Genomic DNA, 23,850 nt, shown 5'->3' on the forward strand with positions numbered 1-23,850 from the left:
AAAACTTTTTGCACTCCATTTCACTCTCCCAAGCGTGATTCGTTTATTTGGATGTGATTTGACCGATCATTTCTTCCTGGTCTCCAGTGGCTTTATTCCCGTAATTGGATTCAATCGGTAATATGGTTGTGCGATTAAGACCACAAACATTTGTGGGATGGGGGATCGATGAAGCAGATTTCTCATTTCGGAGTTCCATTATAAGTCATCAATAGCAAATTTCCTCAAAACTCGATGAGGGCGAGATTGGCAAAAGACCAATTGGTTGTTCACATGCGCCCAGTTGCCAATTTACAACAAAATTGCCATGGATGTCCTTCGGATTTTGGAAGGATCAAACACTACATCAAAATTATGATACAGAGTTGTTCATGTATGATCCTCAAAGCCAGAAAGACAGGAAGCTTCCCATACATGCATGATGAAGCAGATCAGATCCTGTACTCTAACGTGGTACGTTATGCGGAAAGCCTACTTCCAGTAGATGGATGAAAATTGTGCGCGCCATTGGTCAATCCAATTCTAGCTACTTTTTTCAGTTTACAATTTGTAATTCTCTTCAAACAATTATATATGTTTTACTGTGAAATTTATATTATTCAAACGTGCTAATTATTCAAAAAAAAAAAAAGGTGCTTTTTGATCTTTACAAAACAATATCAATCGATTCTAATTAATTCAGTGACAAGACAAAGGAAGAGGAACCCGCTATCTCAAGTCTTGGATTAGGAAATTAGTAGAATTTTTTTCTTTTCCAAACATATCCAAGGTTCCAACCCTATCTCTTTAAATGCTGAAGAGAACTGGGCCTAATTACAAAATCCAATCTTATTCTTGGAAACAAAAATCCATGAATTCAAAACCCTAATTAATTAAAGATGGAGATGGAGCTCGGCCTATATACAAGCCATGAACCTTGACAAACTCCATAGGAGTAGATCGGGTGTTGATTATGATCGGTTGCATGGTCGATTCAGTAGTCTTTTCCAAAGGAATGGAAACACGAGAAGAAAATTAAAGAGCATTAAAGGTGTATATGTTCTTCTTTGGCCAAAAATGAAGACCTCGTAGTAGCTAGATCGAACATCTTTCAACATTACCTGCCTAGTCTTTGTGTATGTTTAGATCCGTACCACACCAATGGGATGCTCTCATCAAAAGCCCATGTGGCATGAGCATATGTTAGTGTGGAATCCGGGCAGCAACACAATTTAGGTGCTTTCCGAAACCCTTGGTGTTGAAAGGTATTAAAAAACCGTCGGCTTTGGGTTCGGATTTGTTCATGGAACTAGTGAGACAAATACAAAGTGGTGAGAATTTCACAATATAGGATCAAGTGTTCATGGAAATACACTTGTCAACCCCAAGTTCTCTTTGTTTCTTGAGAGGAGTCAAAGATCACATTCCATCTTGCAACCACGAGTTTAATCATCCACATATAGTAGGTCGATTATTCTGAACAGATTATTTTTTATTAGAAAATAAATGTTAAAAAAGGATAAATAAAATAAAATAAATAAATTGGGGGCGGTTGCGCGCGTTCTCAATTGAGTTACCTTATTAGCACAGTCCCAGATAGAAGCCCATAGTATCCCCCAGATTTACGGCAGAGATGAGCTGGCATAAATGGTGGGGCTGGTTTCCCAAAAGACCCTCAAAAAGACCCGCTGATTTACGGATATACCATATCCAAACACGGTGTGATGGCATCCTGGTAAATGAGACGACAACATTTCCCAGACGCGGGTCAAATTTTGGCGCCAATAAATGAAACCCAAGAGGGAAACAACCCCAGCGGGCCCAGTGTTGTATTAATTTCTCGGCGACTAATGCTAAGAAAGTAACAATGTGCCTGATATATATATATTTTTTTTTGGTGACGAATCTGATACAAATGTTTATTTATTTATTTATTTGTTACACAACAATTAAAATTATACAACAGTTAGTCATCTATAAGTTCCACCTCTCACTTTGGTATGCTTGCTTGCTTGTTGCAACTGGAGTTATAAATCAAACTGGAAAATCTATGATCGTCTTGGATCTCAGAAGATTCTGTGCCAAAGTAATGACGGAATACATCCTCGTTTAAGTCAAAAAAAGTGAATTATCAGTTACGTCTTACGAATAATATTTGGCTTAGCAAATCAAGTCTAGACAGCTGGGGCCATATATGAAAGCAACTCTCTACAACCAAAACCCTAGAAATCGATAGAAGCTGGGTGCATATAGAAAAAACCAATCTTTAAAATCAAAATCTTAAAGACCGAATTGAAAGGAGCCTGGTTGCATATAGAAAAAACCAATCTCTAAAATCAAAACCCTAAAGATCGAGAGCTTGGCTAAAAATTTTCTTACGTGCAGCGCAGTTAATCGGTTTCTTAGTGCTGTGACTATATTTGCCGAAGGAATAAATGGGAGGAAGTTACATGTACATTCTTGACCGAACTGCCAAGTCCACATTGCAGACATAGCTATACAGAGAAAATGACATGCCAGCAGGCATGTAAATGGATATGAATAACCTATATATTACTTTAGTTCTTTACTTCACTTTGAAGCTCCATTTTGCTTCCCTTAAAGTAGGGTTTAGGGCTTCATGAATTAGGACTGATTAAACCTTGACTTTGTTAGTTTAATACTTTAATGCCTAAATCGATCTGTTAGTGTATTATATATTACTGTACAGTCAAACAATGCTGAACAATGAGTTTGGTAAACTCGTGCATGATTTTGAAAGCAAGGCCATGATTGTGATTCATGGTCGATCGAGCTGGGATGGCTTAGAGTGTTACGGGTATATGTATCTACTCAATGTAATTTACCTTGCAAGCTTTACATAAAGGCCAATCATTTAGCATTGCTAGCTAGGTAGGATATAATATGAATGATAACAAATAATTTACCTGTACTTGCAGACTTAGGCTACACACTAATAAAAGATTTATTTACCCGAATTGTGAATCCTTCTCACTTGGTTTCTTATTCAAATGGATTAAGATTTACGTACTAATTCATGCGTAAAAAGAAAACTTGGAGATCGAAGGAAAGGAAATAAAAGAGGAACTGTCTGTACTTGACTTCATGACCACATTTGAAAGTCAAATGAAAATGAGGAAACTGTGCTGAACAAACATGCTTACGTACGTACTGTTTCATGATTGCTCATGTTCCCTTAGCTTCAAGAAGGGGGCATTCTTTTGTTGTTTTTTTTTTTCGATGACAATTCTTTTGTCGTTGGGACTACTCATATTTCTTCTTTCTTCCGAACGCAAGTACTCTACTTTAGTCACACCTTTTTTCTTTTCTTTTTTATCAAAAGAAGATACTAAGTCACCTTTTTAATTATCGTTTTGCTTAACTCTAAAAGTAAATTTTCTATCATATATATATATATATATATATATATAAGGTTCTAATTCTAAACTTTAAAACTGTGCAAATGAAGTTACTCTCATATCTTATTCAAAAAAAAAAAAAAAGTTACTCTCATATCAAAAGTGTAGCATAACGGATCGATCTTGAGGATTTGTTCGGCGAGAGATTACAGCATTACCGCTATCATATGAAATGTATTAATTAGTTGGAGGAGGAGCCTCCGTGGCTCACTTCTTTTTTACTTGTTATTGTGCAAGGTTGCTAATTGCTATTATAAATTAACTCTTTGAGTTGTAAGTTTCTCAAGTGAGAAATTCTTGTGTAGGGGCACCCGCACCACGTAGCGGTGCGGCCCTCCAATCAGAAGAAATAATTTTTTCCCTCTTTTTCGAAACTACCCCTGATTTTTAATGTGAAATACCCAAAATACCCCCTGCTTGAGCACTGATTGGGCCGCCGCATTGCCACGTGGTGCAGGTGCCATACGGAAGTCTCTCTCTTCTCAAGTTCTTCACTGAAAAGTTCAATCCAGATAAAGTAAAACAAAAACAACTATAATATATAATAAATCCATCTATCTTAATATATATATATAGAGTAAATGTTTTTGGTGATTGTCTGATGAATCATAAATCGGAAGACACCAAAAATTATCATGTAAAAGTGCTTTTAGAGGAGACAAATAATATAAGGCATTGATTCAATATGCATGTAACGTGTGTCTGTTTCCAAACTTGCGAAACCAACTTTATCTCCAACATCATAATGAACAAAAATATATATATAATTGGAACCAAAATCTTTGAGCAATCTTCGACAACAAAATACAAAAGGAAATTATCGATGCAAAAGCTAGTATGATCTAATTGATGACCATAACAAGCAACTAATTTATTGTTTTATCAACAATTCACCATCTTGATTTTCAAGTTTACAAGCATGATCCCAAGCTAATTGAGCCTTATCTTTTATAAAAAGAAATCTCTACAAATAATTTTCTCTTACTAAAAACTAGCATCGTGCCTGCATTTTGCGCGCGGTGAAAAAGAAAAAATTTATGTGAACTATGAAGACATACCTTTGCATCAGTTGCTAATCTACCTAATGTCTTTAATTAGGAATTCTACTTTTGAGAGTTTGAGGTTGTATTGCAGGGCTGAAATATATAACTATGTCCTATCCTCTTGACAAAACTGTATATACTACGTGACAAACATGCAATTTTGATTATTGTAGTGAGTAGTTTTCGTGGAGATCGGTATGTTTCTGTGCTTTTGGTTTGTTTGCCTCATTGCATTATTTGACGATTTCCTCATTATAATTAAAATAAATTCTTGGTGAGTTAACTAAACATGTTTAAATAGGCATTATATATAGAAAAATTAAATTTTAATAAACTTTTTGACACTAAAAGAGGGCTTCACTTTATAGTATAGATAGATAGATAAGTTTCGATACTAAAAACAAAAATATTATATGGTTTAGCATAATCATGCTCGCAAAATTACACTACTTAGAGATCACATAATAGTTTGTAGTATTTACATTCATGGGCTATTCCCACCATTCCTCCAACTAAAAAAATAAAAACTTCTTTCAGAAACTGAAAATATAAACCTAGCAATTGTATGTGCCACTACATTACATCTTCTAGGCCTGTAGAAGACTCCGGATGTATTGTTTATTGCGTATCAATAGTCATATGTCATCTTTGTTTTTAAGGCTACTGCTTCTAAACAGTCTGATTCGACAATCAAGGGCATCAAGTACACATCAACAATAAATTCCAGCAAGTAGTTCGGTAGCTAAAACAGAGATATCCCATACCTCCTACTTAGCTACGTATTTGGTATTACAGCTAATCACAATAATTAGGTGCTTAGCATACCAAAAACAAAAAGAGTTTATGCTCTGGAGTCTTGATAAAAGATTTGATTCACCAACTAACATGTTCTTTTAAAAGATCCCCATCTTCTTGCTTAAACAAAGTCCTCCCTATAAAAGCCTCATCACCAACATCAAAATTTCTCATACCCCTACCAAATCAAACTCCACACAACCAACAGAAAACCCATTGACACAACAATGGTGTCTGAGAGGTACCAATCCAAAAGTGTGTGCGTAATTGGGGCTGGACCCTCAGGGCTTGTTGCTGCAAGAGAGCTGAGGAAAGAAGGTCACAGAGTGGTGGTGTTGGAACAAAACCATGATGTAGGAGGTCAATGGCTGTATGACCCAAATGTGGAGGGAGAGGACCCCTTAGGAAGGAACACTACTAGTCCTACTACTAGTACGAAGTCTTATCATCTAAAAGTCCACAGTAGTCTTTATACCTCTTTAAGGCTAACATCTCCAAGAGAGATCATGGGATTCACTGACTTCCCATTTTCAGTTAAGAAGGGTAGAGACATGAGAAGGTTTCCTGGGCATAGGGAACTTCTTCTGTACCTTCAAGATTTTTGTGACTGGTTTGGGTTGAGGGATTTGATTAGGTTCAATACTAGGGTGGCTTATGTGGGCATGCTGGATCATGTAATGGGATGCCAAGATTTGAAATGGCTTGTTAAGAGTGTGGAGAAGAAGACCCAGATTGTGATGGAAGAGGTGTTTGATTCTGTGGTTATTGCCACCGGCCATTACTCTCAGCCTAGGTTGCCTTCCATTAATGGTAAAGTAATTACTTGAAAATTTCTTTTCTTATCTAACATTTGTAGTTATATTGAATTAAACTGTTTTCATTCTCTCTCTTTTTTTTCTTTTCAATACTGTTGGTCATGTTTAGGAATGGATTCATGGAAGAGGAAGCAAATGCACAGTCACATTTACAGGGTTCCCGAGCCCTTCCGTAATGAGGTAATCTGCGCGCGGCCTGTATTTGATATACGACCTTGTTGATCCATTAGTCATTCATATATATATATATATATATATATATATATATATATATTCAAGCTTTTGACGTTCAATATTTATCGTTCAAGGTTGTGGTTGTGGTTGGAACTTCACTAAGTGGGCAAGACATATCAATGGAGCTAGTAGAAGTGGCAAAGGCAGTGTACCTCAGCGCAAGATCCATGAACAATATCTCTGAGGGCTTATCCAAGGTCATTTCCAAGCATGATACCTTGCATCTTCGTCCACAGGTACTACAATCGCACCTCGTGGTGACACCAAAAGGGATGAAACCTTAAAACTAGTTTAGTCCCAAGTCCCAACTCATTTTCTCGTATTTCCTTACAATATCGGGCTAATTCTTTACAATCCCATTAGTTTTAAGTTTTAACCATAATTCTGTCTGTTACATGTGTGATGTTATTGACTTTTAACTGCACAATTCATATGCAGATAGAGTCCCTTCAAGAAGATGGAAAGGTATTGTTTGTGGATGGTTCTTGGGTAACTGCAGACACCATCATCTACTGCACAGGGTAATGTTCCATTCCAAAACTATTTTGTACTGTTTAGCAGACAATATTATAAAAACTCAATGATTGCTTATGAAACAAGCTATTAATGCCCTAAACTGTACTGAAAGTTACCAACTTGACCTTGACTGGGAGATTTTCTGTGGGTCTCTGACATGAAGAACTTCGAGTGTTATTACTTCTAATTGTTCCAAGTGGGTTGTGACTTGTGTTTGTACTTTTGTGCAGGTATTCATACACATTCCCATTTCTTGACACCAAAGGAATAGTAGCTATTGATGATGACAGGGTGGGTCCTTTGTATGAGCACACCTTCCCTCCCTCACTTGCTCCTTCTTTATCTTTTATTGGCATTCCTAGACAGGTAACCAAAATTGACACATGTTATAATTGAAAGATTTTGGGTTAGGCGGCCTGACCATTAGTTAGCGTGACTAATATAATGTTCATGCAACTTGATCCAAGATTTTTCCCTTATTTTTCTTCTTTTTCTTTGGCTCCAACATATAGATATAGCTTTCATGTTCATCATCTGTCCATCCAGATCATAGGGTTCCCTTTCTTTGAGTCACAAGCAAAATGGATAGCTCAACTGCTCTCTGGGAAAAGAACATTGCCATCATGGGACGAAATGATGCAGTCCATTAAGGACTTCTACCACTCAAGGGATGTTGCTGGCATCCCCAAGTACAATACTCATAATATTGCAGATTTCGAGGTAAAATTATTTGTTTGTTTGTTTTTTTTTTTTTTTTCTTTTTCGTTTTCTTTTTCTTGAGGAGGAAAATAAGTTAACTTAAAGCCTCTAGGTAAGAATGTTTGTTACGTCTGGTAATTTATTGATTATTTTTACCTTGTATACTTAAATACGGGTGATCTTTTGACCGCAATTGACGTAGCTTGCATTCAAAGCTATCAATCTAGAGGCCTAATTTGTTTTCTTGTTCTTGCAGTATTGCGACAAATATGGAGATCATGTCGGGTTCCCACATTTAGAGGAATGGAGGAAAGAGCTTTGCCTTTCTGCCTTAAGAAATTCTGAGACAAACTTAGAAACATATAGAGATTCGTTGGATGATCATGACTTGCTTCAAGAGGCTCTTCAAAGTCCACATTTTACTCAACAAGAACAAGGAGCTCAAGATTTTCCTATGTAAAAGTCTTTAAATTATTCTTGTTTGTTTAAATGTATTTGTTATTTGGTTGACACTTGGGACTTTTTTTTTTTTTTTTGGAGAAATGGGAGAATTTATTATTAAATAAACACTTGAACAGCAATGACACAAGAAAATAGCTCCTGAACATTTGTTTTTTGTAAGAACTTCCATTTACTCTACTTGAAGTGACAAGGATTCTTCCTTCTTCTTCTTTTTTTTTTTTTTTTGGTGGGGTGGGGGGAGCAGATAGACTCCTTCACTCCCTTACAAATTGTAGCTGTTTTTCTGAAATGATCCTTCAACAAAATGTTTGATAACTTTGATTGAAGAAAAAGAACAACATAGCACTTTGCCAAAAACACTTCAAATTTGAATATATCATTCTGCAAATGAGGGGACTCTCATGCATGAATGTCATGGCTTCCTTTCTATGAGTTCTATCCACCCAAACGTATATACCCACCCACATGTATGAACTCTGAAGGTTTGGAGGACATGTACAAAAACCAACCTTATGATTCACACAAACCTCCCAAAAGAGCATTAAAAACGTACACTGTTATTCATTTCCCTATACCTTGTTTCTAATCAGCCGCAGATCACTACCCGAATTTCTCTGCCCTCTACGCCGCCTAGTTACCTCTCCCCAATCAATTAGGCTTCTCTTCTCACATTCCAATTGCCTTTTGACACCGATGTGATTCAGTGGTGAAGCAGCAGTATTCTCTTTTACAGCGGAAGCAGAAATGGTGCACCTTCTCCTCCCCCTTGCCAACCCAAATTTAGCTGCATGTCTTACTGATCTTGTTTCGGAGCAATCAGCAGAAGCCTCAATTAGTGTTCCTATGATCTGAAGATCCTCAGTCACCTGACACCTTGACAAAGAAGCAAGGCCAGGGAGAATTTCCCTTTGGAAGTCCTTCCTCTGTTGCCTTCCTTTTCTAGGTCGACCCTTTTTTGGCTGACTTTGTGATGAAGATGTGACCATCACTTCCTCTTTGTAGCCATTACTTCTATAGCAGCAGCACTCTTCCACCTTTGACTCTGGTAGCTTCAATGTCATGGCCTCAAAGTAGTCCATTCCATCAGGTAGAACCTCCTGATGATCACCGCATCCCACCTCGTTTTTTAGACTGCCTAAAACTGAAGACGCTAAACCAGCAAACCACTTTAGGGAATCAGATGAAGTTTCAGTTGGCTTGTATGTGGTCCTTTCAGAACAAGTATGACACACGGATGATGAAATGGTGACCAAACATTCTGCAGCAGTCCTGAACAGTTCCTCTTCCAGATGCACTTCCTGTCCTGACAATAGAAAAGGTGTCTCAATTTGTATTTCAGTAGAGTCCATTGGCTGTGAACACTCTTTGGTTTCCAGATTTTCCTGTCCTGACCGTGGCAAAGGTGTCTGAATTTGAGTTTCATCAGAGTCCATAGGCTGAGAACAATCTTTGCTCTCCAGACCATCCAGTCCTGATGGAAAAGGTGTCTCAATTTGATTTTCATCAGAATCCATAGGCTTAGAACAATCTTTGCTTTCCATATTTGACAATGGCAAAGGTGTCACACTTTGATTTTCATCAGATTCTATTGGCTGAGAACACTCTTTGTTCTGCAGACCTCCCTGCCCTGACAATGCAAAAGGTGTCTCAATTTGTTCATCAGATTCTGTTGGCCTAGAACACACCTTATGTTCGAGATCTTCGTGTACTGACAATGGAGATGGTGCGTCAACTTTTTCATCAGATTCTGTTGGCTGAGAACACACCTTATGTTCGAGATCTTGCTGTACTGACAATGGAAAAGGTATCTCAACATGATTTTCATCAGATTCTCCTGTAGGTGGAGAAGACTCCTTGTTTTCTGGAGCTTCCAGTCCTGACATTAGATCAGGTGTGTCAACTTGATTTCCATCAGATGAGACACCTCTCGGTGGAGAACACTCTTTGTTTTCTGGACTAGCAGGTGCCTCCAAAAGACTCTCTGTTGAAGAGGATGACATTGCTGAAAACTCATCTTCATTTACGGATGTGTTCAGGTCAATGTGAACTCCAAAACCTACATCATTTATGGATGAGTTCAGGTCAATGTGAACTCCAAAACCTGCATCTTTCTTAAATTTACTCTTTTCCACATGTTCATCAACAGTTGGTTCTACTTCTTTGTTGTGCACAGAATCACAAGGCACATTTAAATCAAGTAGCACAGCTCTTTTGCTGTCCTTGATATCTTGAACTGAGTTCTGATGGTGATTGGAGCCTGAGACATGATAACAGTGATCACCAGAAATGTTAGGTGTCTCACAAGTAGGAGACCCATGAATCTGTTGACTCAAGAAGTCACTTGCCTCTGCCTGATTTGAATCTTCACATCCTTTATCAGTTTTCCCATAATAATCAAGTTTCGGTCTATGCAAAGGAAACCTCTCATTAGAATCTTCAAGCTTTTCTGTTCCAGTTGTTTGGAAACTCTGGGAAACTGCTGCATCCGAAGAACAGCTAGGAGGCATGAAATTCAGGTCTATATCCTTCCAAGCATTGACATTTGCAGAATCCTGCAGGTATCTGGTAATTCCATGAAGTTCAGGCACTAAACCGTCATTAACCCTTATCAGATTATCAGAACTGATGGATGGTGGCTGGGCCCCTGATTTGTTGGATTCTAAATCAAAGCCATTGCTAAAGCTACTGTCAGAGACCGTACCATCATGTTTTGTACTAGACCTCAGATGCTTCTTCAACTGTAACCTTTCTTCCTCAAGCCCACGCCTTAATGTTGATGATTTACAGTTATTACTGAGTGGTATAGAGGTGTTAAGACATGGGAGTGCTTGAACTGCAATCTGGGTACGTGCCAAGTCATGCATAGGTTTTCTTAAAGCAGCAATGCCTGAGGACCCAGAATGTTCCATGCAGTCACGAGGAATATGTTGGGATGATGTGCACATCAAAGCTCCACTTGGTCCAGATTGATGATCATTTTTAGTTTTAGAATTTCTTCTGAAGTTTTGAACAGCAATCATTGCTCTTTCACTCGACGAATTTTGGTGATTGTGAAGAAAGGATGACGGTTCCTGTTGCGTAAGCTTCTTATGTAATGAGTTAGATGACGAGGATATGTCATCTGCATGAAATCCTCGAGGCAAAGAATACAAGCTGCTTTGAATTTTCCCTGAAAAGATAAGTGCTTACCATATAAGAAGACTACGAGTTATCAGACAGACTATAAAGTGATGATGGCATTCAAACTGACTCTGGAGCATATTATATATAATAAATGTCATTCTCAAATTAAAATGGGGAAACTTGAAATGCTCACCAGCATTGTAATTATAAGATGACAACCACTCCTGTTTGCTTTCTGTGCCTTGCAGTAGAATATTTGAGTAAGCTTCGACGGCAGTGGGCCCCTCAAAACTATCGGATGCAGGAGCTGTTTTTTCCTGTAGCTTATACAGATAATTTAAGTCAACCCAACCTTTTTCTAATGAAGCACTTGAGGCATAATTGGAAACGGAGTTGAATCCATTAGTTGCATCACCATTACACACAACCTCGGGAATTCTCTTAGTAGGATAACTTGATACCTCAGCTGCTTCAGAAACCTTTCCGTCTTCTAACAATTCCTCTTCTTCACTATCAATGTATATTGTATCAGCTGGAAGTCGAAGGTCCAAGTTCTTCCGAGGTTTCTTGCATTTGGATTTCAAAAATTCACGGTCTCCTGAATGGCCTTCAGTTTGAGCAGGATAAGAGCATGCCCTTATGTTCCTCCCTTGAAGAAAACATGAAGGTGACTGGATATTTTCAGCACCTGAAATAGATACTTGACTGCATGCAGGGATGTTGAATGTCTTTTGAGCACAGACAAGAGAAGTCTGAGACAAAGAAGTAGTCCGCCTTGAAACCTCGGTGCCCAGATTATGTTTATCTAATTCATTCCTTGTTATATCATCCATTAGTTCTCTTTGTCTTCCATAAAGGCGGTGGAGGTCCAGAATCTGGATATCACAAGACATTTCAGATAAGGTGTTAATTGTTCGTGCCAATGCAATTAATTAGTATTGAAAAAGATATAAAAATAAATAAATAAGCTAAAGAAACTGAAATTATGCCTGAAACAGAAAACAGAACACTAAAGTGTAGATTATGACTATCTATGAATTATGACTCAATATTTTGCAATAACTCCAGCTAATATGCTCAACGAAACTAAACATGCAGCATATTATTCTCGACATGAACAGTCACAATAGTATACCTGATTCTTAAATATCATTTCTTGATTGAGCATTTTCTGCTTGAACACCTCCTTGTAATACCAAAAAAGCTGGTCAGAAGTCAAATTATGATTCCTCTCACTGCCATTAGCACTTAAGTTATGATTCATTGTGGGGATATATACTGGGGCATAGCTGCTGCATGGAATATGAGCTCCCATTTCCAGCAAGTCTGCATGTAGTCAAGCACAAGTTTACTGAATAACTCAACAAAGTATAACCTCACTTCCACCAAAAAAAAAAAAAAAACATACAACTGTCTACGGAAGTCTGAACTTTGTTTGTATTGTATGGCAATATAAAGCAACTAATTCACTGTGTTAGACTTTTTCACTGGAAATTCTGGAACTTTCAAGGGTACGAGGCCCTAATAACGGAGAATATGAATGTCAGGATTAACTTAAGCTGTTGAGATCAATTGATACACTGTAAACAGGTGGTGTAAGAAAATGGAACTGAGAGAGAAATGGTTTAACAAGCTTAAACTCAATTGAAAGAACAAAAACCATATCCCCTCTTTCAAGCACATTTTAGAAATATATCAAAGCAAAAAGGAAAACTTATATAAATTTCCAAATACAGGCGGCCTAAATAAACATCTCCCAACATAATGCTGGTGAGCAGAGGGAATCCACATCTCATCAGCACTCTCAATGCTGGACAAGCTTTAAGATGCAGATACTGAATGGCCAAGGCTGTATTTTGATGCCAATGCACAAATTTCATTCCAGCAATCAAATCATACCGATTGTCTTTTAAAGGTTCCTACATATCTAGAAGAAAAAATTGAGAGTCAACCTAAAGCCACCAACATACTCCAGTACTACTGGAAATAAATAAATAAATAAAAGCCGAATGCGTCAAACAAGGTCAATATCAGGCCAGAGTAATCTACCCATTTTCTTAGCAGGACAAAAATACACTTCCTCAGGATCAAACAAAGCATGATTTTCCCAACATGGTCTTCATTTTGAGCATTAATACAGCCCCCTATGAAGAACCCTATTTGGACTTTGCCCTCAAAAAGTGTAAGGATGATGTCAAGGTCACAATAAACAATATGTCATAAATTTCAGGGGAATCCAAAATCAAACTCAGAAAACCAAAAAAAAAAAAAAAAAACAGTATTCATCAAACCAAATTCCCCAAACAAAAGAACTGAGAACACTGAAGAAGAACAGAAACCACCTCTAGAAAAAATGTCCATACTGGGAACAAACAAAGCTTCACAGACCCAACAATGAAACCCATGAAACACTGAAAACCACACATTCATAAATGTTCATTCATTCACAGACCAAATGGAGAAGGAAAAGGGAGAGAGCAGATAAAGAAAAAGTTGTACCTTTTTTTTTTAAAATTTACCAAACCCATTAAAGACACCAGCTTTAATAACCAAAACGAATCAAAACCCGTACCTGAATTCTTATACATGACTCCTCCTCAAAAACCCACAAAGGTTTTGATCATTCACTCATTCCCAGTATTCCACAGACTCATACATGCTGGCTTGCTCTGCGCACCCAAAACAAGAACAACCCAGAAACAAACCCATGAATCAGAAATCAAACCAACACAGCTCAAGCATCAAAGCCAGCATTTTGGGAAGGCCATGAAAGAAGAAGAGAAGGCAAAAATATAATAAAGATGGAAGCTTTGGGATCCAAATGGGCCATTTTTTGTCTAGGAAGCTTTTAGAGAGAGAAAGAATCACAGAGAAAAAATAAGAAATCCAGAGACGAAATTTACATGAGAAAGAGAGACATGAGAGTTGTCCTCACCCAATGACTCCATTTCTTTGGGTTTCGTTTTTGGATTTTTGAGCAAGTGGGCATTGTCTTATGAGGAGGCTCTAGATTCTCTCAGCCATTTCTAAAAATAATTATTATTCATTTTTCAGATACTATTGGGAAAAATCAGACATATGCAATCCGGATTTTACTGACAGTACCACCAGTACTAGTGTAGCTCCATAATTTCTATATTCTTTTCTTTCTCCATGAAGAAAAGAAAATTGCAATTATTTGCCTAACATTTACCTACTCCATGGAAAACAAACACATCCTTAAAATGAAGGGGGATTGAAAATCTTGTTGTTTTGTTTTGTTGGAAAAGCGTGTTTACCTAGGAAATGTAATTTGTGAAGAGGACATGATTAATTTTTGCAAACATATATAGAACGGTTACGTGCGTTACTTAGTCAATATGAATAACGTTAAAATAAAAGTTGTTCCAAAGAAGACAAAAATGATTAATTTTCCACGTCTTCGTTCAGTGAACCAAACGAGACCTGAGTGGTGATAGAATAAATGTAAATTGATTGTCCTCGGTTAAAGTGTTCGTGTTGAGAATAACCGTTGTAACCCATTCATTTTTCAAAATGGAGATGAACTCAAATATGTGAAAAATCATTAAAGAACCGTAGTTCTTTATTTCCTTTCAATCAAACCATCATATTTTGTGCGTTTTAGACTCATAATAAGGTAAGTTAAATTATATCTCATTTTGTTTAAGTGGACTACAAAATTCAAATTTGTGAGTTTCTTTTTCCTTACTGAACAATCATTCATCAATATTTTCCTAAAGACATGACACATTTAGGCAACATTCTAATCAAGCCCTTAATCATGGTTGTTAGTACATCATAAATGCCAATGACTCAATCCTCAAAGCCAACTAACACGACAAGAAGATTATAACTTGTTAATCTAAAGAATTAGTTACAATGTTTGCATCACACCTATCATGTAACACTAGACAAAAAATAAAGAGAAGAATATTAAGGGAAGAAAAAAGAAAAGGACAATTAAGAGCAAAAACAATGAGAAAAATATAAAGAAACAAAGACTTTCCTCAAAAGCTTCTATTTGAAAAAGGACATAGGTAAAGCTCATTGGAAACTTTTCCTTATAGCCTTGTTTGAAGTCAAGAAATGTAGAATAGATTTTAACTTGAACACAAAGAAACCCTAATTATAATGCTTTTTTATTTTCCTTTTTAAGAGATAAGATAATCCATGTGATAAGAGTCATGCATATAGATATATGTTTGGCCTTTTCCAATGAAAAAGAGGCAAAAAGATGGTCCCTAATCTGTAAATAAAGTTAAAGAATGAACGGTTTTCTGTGAATATATAAAAGTTTAAGGGCCTCATTTACAAATATAGAACAATTCAGGGGAAGAAATTTAGAAAAACGAAATCCACCGTAGAAGTTTGTGCGAATTCTGCGGCGGGCCCCACTCATCCTTCCAGTCTGTCCAATCCCCGATGTCGATTTTCTTGGACTTTCCAATTTTCTATTCCTTTTCTCGTCGAAATTACTGATGTGCCATTGAAATGTTGAATGACGATATTGCCCCGCTTGACGTCCCTCTCGTGCGTTTCGCTTTCACGGGTCACATTTTTGATTTTTTGGTTACCTTTTTTGGGACTCTTCTAATCTAGCAAGTAATGGTAGCTTTTACTAATTCCTATTACTTTTATCATCAAAATCTCATATAGTTACTTGTCTTTTTTTTTGGTCAATATAGTTACTTGTCTTGATGTAGCAATATTTCTAATTTTTCAAATGATCTAGGATTTAATTGACAGTGCAATGTACTTTTCAACATGACAATTTTATTTGAGAAGAGAAAAAATTCATTGTCGCAAGGGTACTTTGTGAACCGTATATATTGATTATTGGATAATTATTGAGATAAATATCTGGAACTACGTAAAATATTTCTTTCGATGAATAGCCAGGTGATGTAGATTGTGATAATTGATCGAATTGAATCATGGAATGTACATAACAAGTCATAGTGATTTTGATTATGACATACAATTAGTTGAACTGATGGTCAATAAATCATGTGATTGTGATGCTTGTGACATGGTCATGAGCTCATGATTCTCATTGTTTTTTTTTTTTTTGAGGAGTCATGATTCTCATTGTTGGTATGAAAATTTGCCACAGTTTTGTTGGGCACTGTTAGGAAAAGGCCCAAGAGACACTTCTCCTCAAAATCAAATGTTGCAAAGACATTACGTATTGGGCTCTTCTTGGGTAAAAATGGTTTGCAATTTTTCTGTTAGGCCCAGGAAAAGCAATTTTTTTTTTAACCTTTTCACTGAAGTTTACATGTCACAAAGCACTTTCTTCTTGAGTGGAGCCGAGCACAGTGGCCCAGCGGTTGTTGGCGGTGGCGGAAGGATAGAGGTGGAAGATGCCTGGCCATATAAAATAAGGACATCTTTTGTATGGGCCAACGGGCCATAATGACTGAGTTAACTACAATTGTGGCCATGGGCCCAATCACATGAGGGCCCAGAAGACCCGGATATTTCCCATAGTTAGTCGGAAAGTTAATACCTGCTTCGAGTGCGACTGCCTTTAAGGTTATGATAAATTTCTGTGGACCAAAACCAACAATATAACACGATGGTGTAACTTAGGTAACTGCTTCTTTTGAAACTCCACTACGTACAGTGATCTCTCATGTCGAATAAAGATGTAGATGAGTTTGTCATGTCGAATAAAGATATAGATGAGTTTGTCATGTCGAATAAAGATAGATGTCTGGCCATGTTGGTGGCGCCACCAACACTAAGAGTCATCTAAATGATGCTTTCAAAGCGCTTTAATCAATGGAGTTTGAGCAAAGAGAGTTTGTATTGGACGAACGGGGGGTGGGTTTTCAGATGCAATGACTTTTTTTTTTTTTAACATCCCAAATCAGCTCTAAATTGAAGGAACGGGCAGTGATTTTTTAGATGTAATGTCCAATTATCATTTAAGATTATAGGTGGATGCTTGACGTCCTAAATTAGCTCTAACCTAAGAGTTAATATTGTCTGATTGTTTATTTTAATTTATAAAAAATATTTTCTATCAGGAAAATTCTACAATGTGTTAACGTATGACATGCATACAATTGTCTTAAAGTGATAAAATGAGTCCTCAAAATAATAACATGAGTTCTTAAAGTGGTAAATTTTATTAGTTACCATACGAGTCTTCAAGTGATAAAATGAGTCATTAAAGTGGTAAAATGAGTCCTCAAAGTGGTAAAAATAGTTGATGTATGAGAAATATTAACATACTATAATCTTACCCTTCTTATCAAGTGCACGAAACCAATGGCAATGAACATTAAACCACCACCACCACCAAATACACTCAAAAAGTTTGGCTAAGATCTCTTCAAGTGATCACAACATGGTAGACAGTAGACACACCTTGTGGCCATAAGGATACCAGGAAACTATGGGTCACATTAAGGTACTCTAACCACTATGGACGGTTGGGATATTAGCCCTACATGGAAAATGACCAATCGATAATAAGGCATGAGCATCAAGTCCCTACCTTGTTTATTGTTCATGCTAAGCTTCAAAGCAATGACCTAGTTTCTACTTACCAGACAACACAATAATACACACTCTAGCTTATTCTCATTTCTCAAACAAGAAGCATATTACATGTATCTTCTAAACAAAGATACTACTGGGGAACTCAAAGAACACATAGAAATTAAAGGGTAATCAATCAATATATAAATATAGAGAAAGGTGGTTCTTCAAAGCTAGCTAGTTGGTTGAAGCTGCAGCTGGTGTTTGGTTGGTAACTGGGTACTTCCTAGCATTCTTGACAATCTTACTGAGTGCTGCTTGTCCAAGATCAAGGCCGCAAACATCGGCGAGCTGGATCAGATAGAGTAGCACATCAGAAATCTCTTCTTCTAAATGCTCTTTGTCATCAGAGCTCCAGTCTGGTAGCCCTCTTGCAACTTCACCTTTCCACTGGAAGATCTCAGACAGCTCTCCAACCTCTCCAACCTGCAGAATAGTATATGTTATATATGTACGCACACGCACACACACACACAGATATATATATATATATATATATAATTAAACCAGAACAACTGAGGCTTGAAATGAATGATCTAAGTTTTGTATTTACTTACTAGTGCTAGAAGGAGATTTCTAGGACTGTGGTATTGCTCCCAACCTCTAACTTGAGCAAACTCAGCAAGCCTGTCTCTCAGTTCTTGAAGTGAAACATCTTTGTTACCATTTCTTGAAAACTCATAAGAGCTCCCCATTTCCTTTAAATTCTAATTCTAGCTAGCTGTCTTTTCTACACTTTGCCTCATGCACAGCCAAATATAAAGGCAGAATATATTGAGAATTTTTATTTTTTTGAAACTAAAATGCTATAGTGGAGGGGCACTTGATGGAACACTCAAATAAGTAATGATTTCAGGTATGGCAAAGGTGTCGAAATTCTATCATTCATGACTTGAAATCATTAATTTTATACCCACCTGAAATATTTTTTTACGGCATCAATAGGTGCAAAAACTTCAAGCTAGTAGGTCTTTTAGGCTTTAGCTCATTTACAGTCATCTATAGCTCCACAGAATCTAGTCTCAAATCCTTCGGAATCCAGCTTTGTTCCTTTAGAATTTTGGATTTATCCTCCCACCATCAATTTTGCTTCCAATCTTGGATTTCAAGAATCATAAAAGATTTTGATCATCTATATGAACATCATTGGCTTTATGTTCGCTTCTGTGAATCCGGAAATTGCGACTCGAGAATGGATCAACATGAAAACAAAGCATTCATCATGTCCCTATCCTCTGATTGAAGCTACCTACTCTTAGTAAATCTAGCTAGGACATACCGTGTGGAAAGAAACGTACGTGTAAAAGGTCGCATGTTTTTTTTTTTTTTTTTTTTTTTTTTTTTTTTTTTTTTTTAAGAAGGGGTTTGGAACCCAGCCTAACTGGGAGGCTCAGCCCCACGCCCGGATTAAATTATTGAAAAAGAGAAAAATTACAAAAGGGAAAGGGGGACTAGACCAAAACCTTTCCCATAAAAAGAAAACAAAAGAGAAAAATCCAACCAAATCAACGATAATGGAGGACTCCTAAGGCATCATTACGAAGCTTAGAAAAAATCTCCATTGGAGGCGTAGGGAGCCAGCAAAGAGAAGGAAAAGTCAATCCCAAAATCGCCAAGCAATCTGCCACTGAAATGCCTTCCCTATGAATATGAAGATCTAAAAGTAGAGACAAGAAATTAGCTGCACTGTCCTGATCTTCATGTAGATGCTGATGAAGCTAACTATGCGCACAAATTCCTGGGGTTCCTGGGAAGGAAGCCTCTGAATATGAATATGACAGGCCAACATAATCATCTCAGCAACCTGTGAAGCGATAATTTGGGAGTCCCAAAAAATCAGCCTGCAAGTACCTGTGAAGCTCTGCAGGAGGGCTAGGATACCAAGTAAATGAGTGCTTTGAAACACCTAAGTTTGCCATCTTATCAGCAGCTGCATTCCCTTCCCTAAAAATATGAGTGCTCCGAAATTGCATTTGTTGAATGTTCTTCAGGCAGTTTTGCCATCTAACTCTCAAGTCCCATGGAGGAGAGAAAGAAATGGAGGAAAGAGATGCTAAAACACTAGTAGAATCGCTTTCCAACCACAGAGTAGTCCAACCTCTGGTGAAAGCAACTTCAATAGACACAATAACCGCACAAAGTTCAGCATAGAAGGATGAATTGCGACCAAGAGGTTGACAAAAACTCCCTAAATAAACCCCAGAGGCATCACGAAAGACTCCCCCACAAGCTGCAGGACCAGGATTACCTTTCGCCAGACCATCAGTGTTAACTTTGACCCAAGGAAAGAGGGGGGGATGCCATATGACACGTTGAATCTTGGGCGCATTACGGGGCTTGGGGCACACCCCAAGGGAGGATAATAGGCGGGAATCAAGGACGCCCTTAAAGTGACCAGGAACAAGGGAACCAAATTGCCGAAGCCATGCCATAATTGAACAACACAGTGTAGAAAAGATAGGAGATCGATCATCAAACCTGAGTCTATTTCGCGCCTTCCAAATTTCCATGAAAGTAAGCAAGCCAGCTGCCAACCACAAATTATAAAGCTGAGGGGAGAAAACCTTGTGACAAAAGCCAACCCAAAAATCCAACAGAGAGCTATAAGCAGGAAGTGAGGTTCCAAACTGAGTTGCCAGCCATCCCCAAAGATGTTGGGAAAAAGGACAATGTAAAAATAGGTGCAACGCTGACTCTGCCGAACTGTTGCATAATTGGCAGATGGACACAACCGGAATCCCACCTCTTTTCAACCGATCATCAGTGGGCAAGCGATCAAGGAGAATCCTCCAAGCCAAGAAAGAATAGCGCGGAGGAATGAAGGAATGCCAAATAGTAGAAGCCCAGTCTCTCAAAATAAAGTGACGTCTAAGCAAGTTATAAGAGTTAGTGAAAGATAACTCTCCAGAGGCTGTAGACTCCCAAATTAGCATATCAGGTTCTGTGTCTAAAGGGAGACAAATATCAGAAATTTTTCTGTACAAGTCTGGAAAGGTATCTAGGAAAAAAGAGGGGAACTGCCAAGACTGATCTGAGATGAAATCTGCCACTCGTAAATCACTGAATCCTGACCAGTCGAAAAAACCCAAAATTTTCAAAATTGGATCCTGAAGCCATTTATCTTTCCAAAAGGACACTGAACGACCATCTCCAATAATCCAACGACAATTGTGGGTGATATGAAGAGCAATAGAACGGAAGCCTGGCCAGATTGATGATTTGCGATAACTCACTTTGGAACTAGATACAATAGGGTAACGAGTTCGCATATAATCACCCCATTGATTCAAAGAAGTGAAAGAGTTCCATGCAAACCTTAGAACAGCCGCAGAATTAAGAGTTGCCAGGTCACGAATACCAACCCCGCCCTCTTTTTTCGGAGCACAAACTTGAGTCCAAGCAACAGTGACAATTTTCCGAGTCTCAATATTTCCGGACCATATAAAATTACGCGCCCAAGTAGATAACTTCTTCACAAGGTAAGCAGGCCATTGATACACTGAAAAACTATGAAGAAGCATACTCTGAAAAACAGATTGCACAAGTTGAGTACGCCCAGCCATAGAGAGAAGCCTCCCCTGCCAACCCATTAACCTTGACTTAGCTCTATCGGCAATAACTTGGAGATGACAGCTGCGGGGTTTTCCACAAAATATAGGAACTCCTAGATAAATAAAAGGTAGACGACCTGCATGAAAACCCAAAATACGTTGAACTGTACCTTTCCTATGACGAGACCTAACTCCAAGATAGAAAGTACTTTTCTCCGCATTAATGAATTGCCCTGAAGCTGCACTATAACGGTCAAAAAACCGACGCAGACGTTTAAGAGAGTTTTTGTCCCCACGGCAAAACACCATGAGGTCATCTGCATATAACACATGAGACGGTGCAGTGCAATTTCTGGGAAAAGAAATTGGCTTCAATTGACGGGTTTGGAGAAGTAGGTGAAGACCCCGGCTGAGAGCCTCCTCTGCAAGGCAGAATAAGAGTGGAGAAAGAGGATCTCCTTGTCTAACACCACGAGCACACTTAAAAAAACCTTGAGGAGAGCCATTGATTAAAAGAGATAATCTAGCTGAGTAAAGAATAGAGCTGACCCAACTAGTGAAAGTAGGAGAGAACCCAAAATTGCTTAAAACTCGGAGCAGAAAATCCCAATTCAGAGTGTCAAATGCCTTTGCTATATCCACTTTGATTCCCACATTTCCACCATAAGCCTTTCGGTCCAATAAGTTAAAACATTCCGAAACCATACCAATACAGTGATTGATACGTCTACCAGGTAAGAAGGCAGATTGCTGAGGAGAAATTATGCGTGCAGCAATAGACCCCAAGCGAGAAGCCAAAATCTTCGGAATGATCTTGAAGAGAAAATTGGCTAAGGCAATTGGGCGAAACTGAGTAATAAGTTGAGCATTTGGGACTTTTGGAATGAGAACTAAAAAATTGCAATTCATGTTGGGGAGGATCCAGTTTTGAAGAAAAAATTGACGAACACATGCCACCACATCAGTACCAACAATATCCCAACAAGCATGATAAAAAGACCCTGAAAAACCATCAGGCCCTGGAGCACTAGAACCATCCATAGAAAAAACTGCGTTTCTAATTTCCTCAGATGTAGGAATTGCAGATAGCACCACATTTTCATCGTCTGTCACCAAAGATGGGATAACAGAACAAACCTCATCCACGTTTGTAGAAGGGGAGGAAATATCATAGAGATTCTGATAAAAAGCCACAGTATGTGCTGCAATGTCTGAAGGGTCAGTAAGTAACCGCTCCCCCACACGGATAGAAGACATTTGACCCTTTGCTGCACGAACCTTGGCATAAGTATGGAAAAAAGATGTACTTCGATCCCCATCAGTAAGCCACTTAACTCGAGCTCTATCTTTCCAAAAGGTTTCTTGCAACCTGAGAGCATTTAAGACTGAAGACTTTGCAGCAATCTCATCCTCAAACTTTTGATCAGTCATGCCACGGGTCGCGATATCATGTTGTATGGTGACTAGATTTTCGCGAGCAGCAGCAACGTTTTGATGGACATTACCAAAGACCGCTTTGTTCCAATCACGCAGACACTGTTTCAGAGCCTTTAGTTTCTGCAAAGCAACAAACATTGGGCAGCCACAAAGTTGAAAGGAACTCCAGCAATTAGACACTACTGCATGAAAATTTGGATGCTGCAACCACATAGACTGAAACCTGAAAGGCTTAGGACCACTTGGGGAGAGTTTTGAAGCAGAGAAAATCAGTGGAGAATGATCAGAAACAACACGGGGAAGAGCAACACAGCTAGTAAAAGGCCAAGCTTCAAACCAAGTGGTATCACAGAGACATCTGTCCAGACGAAGCTCAACATGGCCACGGGTGCTCCAACCATTTGACCAAGTAAAGAACAAACCTGAAGTATCCAAATGAACAAAATCACAAGTATCTGACATACTTTGAAAATCTGCACAAGAGAGGCGAGAAGGAGATGGGCCTCCCGATTTCTCGTGGGCTCCTAACACAGCGTTGAAGTCACCAATTACCATCCATGGGATAGACGTTTGAGGACGAAGAGCATAAAGATGTTGCCATAAATCCCTGCGTTTGATATAAGAGGTAGAAGCATATACAAAAGAAAGTTGACTGGGCTCATTATCAAGAGGAACCTGAATTGTAACCTGCTGCTCGGAGTTGGAAATAATCGTCGGATTAGGAATATGAAAACTCTTCAACAACTAAAGATTTGGAAGAGCCGCACCATGTAATGCTATAAATTGTAGTTGATAACGCTATAAATTGTAGTTATCAATTTTTGGCGCCGTGTCGCCGGGGACTATTGTGTTTTAATTACTTGTGTTTTTGTTTTCTGTTTTTGATTGTTTTTGTATCTTACTAATTTTTATTTTTTTTATTTTCTTTGTTTCAGATGTGGCATCGAGATTATGAAGCATGTTCCATGTGCTCCCTGGTTGGGCATTCAACGGAGACATGTCCAAACATGCAATATCAAAGTTACTTTGATCAAAGTAGCATGTTTGGAGGATATCAAGCGAACCAAGGGCATTGGAATGATCAATATGCGCCTCCATATAATCCGGCATGGAATTATCCTCCATACTTTGAGTGGAACGACTACTCAAATGTCCAACAAGGATCCTTTAATGATTTTGAAGCTTCTTCATTATCATACCATGATTATCAAACGCCAACACCTCAAGG

General features: G+C 38.2%; 4 protein-coding genes across 8 annotated transcripts; 1 reads left to right on the forward strand and 3 right to left on the reverse strand.

The window, feature by feature from the left end:
- The first annotated feature begins 5,382 nt into the window (after positions 1-5,382).
- On the forward strand, positions 5,383-8,113 carry LOC133742603 (flavin-containing monooxygenase FMO GS-OX-like 9). The gene is made up of 7 exons (XM_062170294.1): positions 5,383-6,046; positions 6,161-6,231; positions 6,360-6,521; positions 6,724-6,806; positions 7,032-7,167; positions 7,348-7,521; positions 7,757-8,113. Exons 1-7 carry the CDS (start codon positions 5,464-5,466, stop codon positions 7,958-7,960), a joined length of 1,413 nt encoding a protein of 470 aa, XP_062026278.1. The 5' UTR covers positions 5,383-5,463; the 3' UTR covers positions 7,961-8,113.
- A 144-nt stretch (positions 8,114-8,257) lies between these two features.
- On the reverse strand, positions 8,258-14,095 carry LOC133742602 (uncharacterized). 5 transcript variants are annotated; one of them, XM_062170289.1, is made up of 5 exons: positions 13,989-14,095; positions 13,658-13,754; positions 12,221-12,411; positions 11,279-11,960; positions 8,258-11,131 (listed from the first exon to the last, which is right to left on the reverse strand). In XM_062170289.1, the coding sequence occupies exons 2-5, from the start codon at positions 13,671-13,673 to the stop codon at positions 8,532-8,534; spliced, it is 3,489 nt and encodes a 1,162-aa protein (XP_062026273.1). In that variant the 5' UTR covers positions 13,674-13,754; positions 13,989-14,095; the 3' UTR covers positions 8,258-8,531. The 5 variants fall into 5 exon arrangements, with proteins under 5 accessions (XP_062026273.1, XP_062026274.1, XP_062026272.1 ...); XM_062170290.1 differs by having other exon boundaries at positions 14,021-14,078; XM_062170288.1 differs by lacking the exon at positions 13,989-14,095 and having other exon boundaries at positions 13,658-13,982.
- Positions 14,096-17,647: 3,552 nt separating this feature from the next.
- LOC133745996 (uncharacterized) lies at positions 17,648-18,393 on the reverse strand. Its single transcript, XM_062174151.1, has 2 exons — positions 18,192-18,393; positions 17,648-18,060 (listed from the first exon to the last, which is right to left on the reverse strand). The coding sequence occupies exons 1-2, from the start codon at positions 18,327-18,329 to the stop codon at positions 17,812-17,814; spliced, it is 387 nt and encodes a 128-aa protein (XP_062030135.1). The 5' UTR covers positions 18,330-18,393; the 3' UTR covers positions 17,648-17,811.
- A 1,037-nt stretch (positions 18,394-19,430) lies between these two features.
- LOC133745054 (uncharacterized) lies at positions 19,431-23,177 on the reverse strand. Its single transcript, XM_062173049.1, has one exon. It carries the CDS (start codon positions 23,175-23,177, stop codon positions 19,431-19,433), a length of 3,747 nt encoding a protein of 1,248 aa, XP_062029033.1.
- Positions 23,178-23,850: the final 673 nt, after the last annotated feature.

This window comes from Rosa rugosa, chromosome 4 (genome assembly GCF_958449725.1).
Source record: "Rosa rugosa chromosome 4, drRosRugo1.1, whole genome shotgun sequence".
Lineage (NCBI taxonomy): Eukaryota > Viridiplantae > Streptophyta > Magnoliopsida > Rosales > Rosaceae > Rosa > Rosa rugosa.

Excerpts from the sequence above, each read along its gene's own strand:
- LOC133742602 (XM_062170289.1), bottom strand. Across the intron at positions 11,961-12,220 it reads AAATGATATTTAAGAATCAG|ATTCTGGACCTCCACCGCCT; the intron begins GTATACTATTGT and ends TGTGATATCCAG. Across the intron at positions 11,132-11,278 it reads ATCTTATAATTACAATGCTG|GGAAAATTCAAAGCAGCTTG; the intron begins GTGAGCATTTCA and ends TTATCTTTTCAG.
- LOC133745996 (XM_062174151.1), bottom strand. The coding sequence starts at position 18,329 with ATGGGGAGCTCTTATGAGTTTTCAAGAAATGGTAACAAAGATGTTTCA. Across the intron at positions 18,061-18,191 it reads GAAATCTCCTTCTAGCACTA|GTTGGAGAGGTTGGAGAGCT; the intron begins GTAAGTAAATAC and ends ACTATTCTGCAG.
- LOC133745054 (XM_062173049.1), bottom strand. The coding sequence starts at position 23,177 with ATGGTAATTGGTGACTTCAACGCTGTGTTAGGAGCCCACGAGAAATCG.
- LOC133742603 (XM_062170294.1), top strand. The coding sequence starts at position 5,464 with ATGGTGTCTGAGAGGTACCAATCCAAAAGTGTGTGCGTAATTGGGGCT. Across the intron at positions 6,522-6,723 it reads CCTTGCATCTTCGTCCACAG|ATAGAGTCCCTTCAAGAAGA; the intron begins GTACTACAATCG and ends ATTCATATGCAG. Across the intron at positions 7,522-7,756 it reads ATAATATTGCAGATTTCGAG|TATTGCGACAAATATGGAGA; the intron begins GTAAAATTATTT and ends TTGTTCTTGCAG.